At 58.4% G+C, this 1,632-nt stretch overlaps 2 protein-coding genes across 2 annotated transcripts; one reads left to right on the forward strand and one right to left on the reverse strand.

Moving 5' to 3' along the window:
* Positions 1 to 592: 592 nt before the first annotated feature.
* CABS01_17144 (uncharacterized protein) lies at positions 593 to 898 on the reverse strand (the record flags this gene model as incomplete). Its single annotated transcript, XM_060550471.1, has 1 exon — positions 593 to 898. The coding sequence occupies one exon, from the start codon at positions 896 to 898 to the stop codon at positions 593 to 595; it is 306 nt and encodes a 101-aa protein (XP_060396342.1).
* A 156-nt stretch (positions 899 to 1,054) lies between these two features.
* CABS01_17145 (uncharacterized protein) lies at positions 1,055 to 1,209 on the forward strand (the record flags this gene model as incomplete). The annotated part of the gene is made up of 2 exons (XM_060550472.1): positions 1,055 to 1,150; positions 1,198 to 1,209. 2 exons carry the CDS (start codon positions 1,055 to 1,057, stop codon positions 1,207 to 1,209), a joined length of 108 nt encoding a protein of 35 aa, XP_060396343.1.
* Positions 1,210 to 1,632: the final 423 nt, after the last annotated feature.

The following is a 1,632-nucleotide window of genomic DNA, read 5'->3' on the forward strand; positions in this document are numbered from 1 at the left end:
TAATATATAGGCACGAAAAATATCTTTGCGCTTCTTCCTGTGGCCTCGGCAGGCGATGAGGACTTCGTTCAACGACTGCAGATGGTGCAAGAGACAACGTCCCCTTCAAGCTCTTTGCATACCAGCTTCCAAGCCGGCACAGTCAGGCCTTGCCTCGTGATGATATGATTGATCAAAGGCCTTCTTCGGGGCATTCGGGACAAGATTGGGCTGGCAGACGGATGGCCTGGCGCACTCGCAACTGCGCCGAAGCCCAGACTAGGGCATTTCGAGCCGAGGCCCAATCGGGGCAGCCCTGCGGCGTGGGTTGAGGGCAGGCGTGGGCAGCCGGAGCGAGTGGCATTGGCCGAAGGGCGCTCGAGCCTCTCTGCAGAGTGATTGACATAAGGTATATGGGGCTTGGAACTCAGCTAAGGGGGGGGGGGGGGGGGGGGACTGGGGGTGCGCATGCTGGAATGGTAAGGTGTGGGCGACGACAAGGGTGTGGGGGTGAGTTGGTCAAAAAAAGTTGGAGGGGAGTGGGAACGCCAAATCTTGCATCGTCCTTGCAGCCTCCCCGGTGCCACGGCACAGACGACATGGGGCGCTCATCTCACGTTTTAGCGTCCCCAGGACGGCCCGCTTTTGGCATGCACATGGAGACATTAGCCCGACCAATCAGGGCTGCATCTCCCGACTTCATGTCTTGCGCAGCGACGGCCAGCGCAGAACCCGACAACATTCGTGTTGGCTGACCGTCGAGAGACTCGCGGACCAGGGAAAGGGCCAATCGCGGACAAGCCGTGCAGTACCCGCTGGTTGCCGGCGGCATGGGCGGTCTGTTGGGCATCGGACCGTGGCTCCTTGCGAAGGGGGGCACTGGCTCTGCAGTCGTGTCCATTTGAGGCAGCTGCGGCATGGTCTGGAATTCTCGGAGGAAGACATATAAAGGGCTGATGTTAATAGCGAGATCCTCGGATCCGAAGACCATCAAACCTCACTTTTACCACGAACGGCACACTTTACAATCTCCCCGCGAGCCAGCACAATATCGAAGGCGAACGAAGCCGAAAGGATGGACCGCTACCCCTGCGTCAACAGATACAAGCACAGCGTCGACTGCCCCGGCTGGGTGAACGTCCACGGTGCGCGGTGCGAAGACTGTGTTATCGTAAGTCACACGCCCGATGATACCCAAGACTTACTGACCCTGGACAGTACAACCGGTAGATGTGAGGGGTCTAAGTGGTGGTGTAACGCGATCGACGGAGCCTAGGGATGGGCGGAAAGCACCTGCAGCAACTTGCTTAGACAGACCGGAGATGATTCTCCCTTGAATTGACTCTGTGTGCCCCTATTGTGTGTTTGATGTTCCCTCTGCCAGGTCCATGCCCCTGGGGGTGCTACGTGCGAGTGGCTGTTCTCAGGTCTCCCAATGCTGCCTGACTGTAGTCCGCCTCACAGCCTGCCTCGTAGTCTGCCTTGTAGCCTGCTCGTTGCCTGCGCGTTGCCTGCGCGTTGCCTGCTCGCAGCGATGTCGGACGTGCGAACCATCGCGGACGCCTCTCATGCGAAGCATAAAATCGTGCCATGCCCAGACGATGTCCAAAGAGTCGTTGTCCTTCTATTTCACACAACAAGCACAAAACCGAC

Source organism: Colletotrichum abscissum (assembly GCF_030869225.1).
Source record: "Colletotrichum abscissum strain IMI 504890 chromosome Unknown Scaffold_380.1, whole genome shotgun sequence".
NCBI lineage: Eukaryota > Fungi > Ascomycota > Sordariomycetes > Glomerellales > Glomerellaceae > Colletotrichum > Colletotrichum abscissum.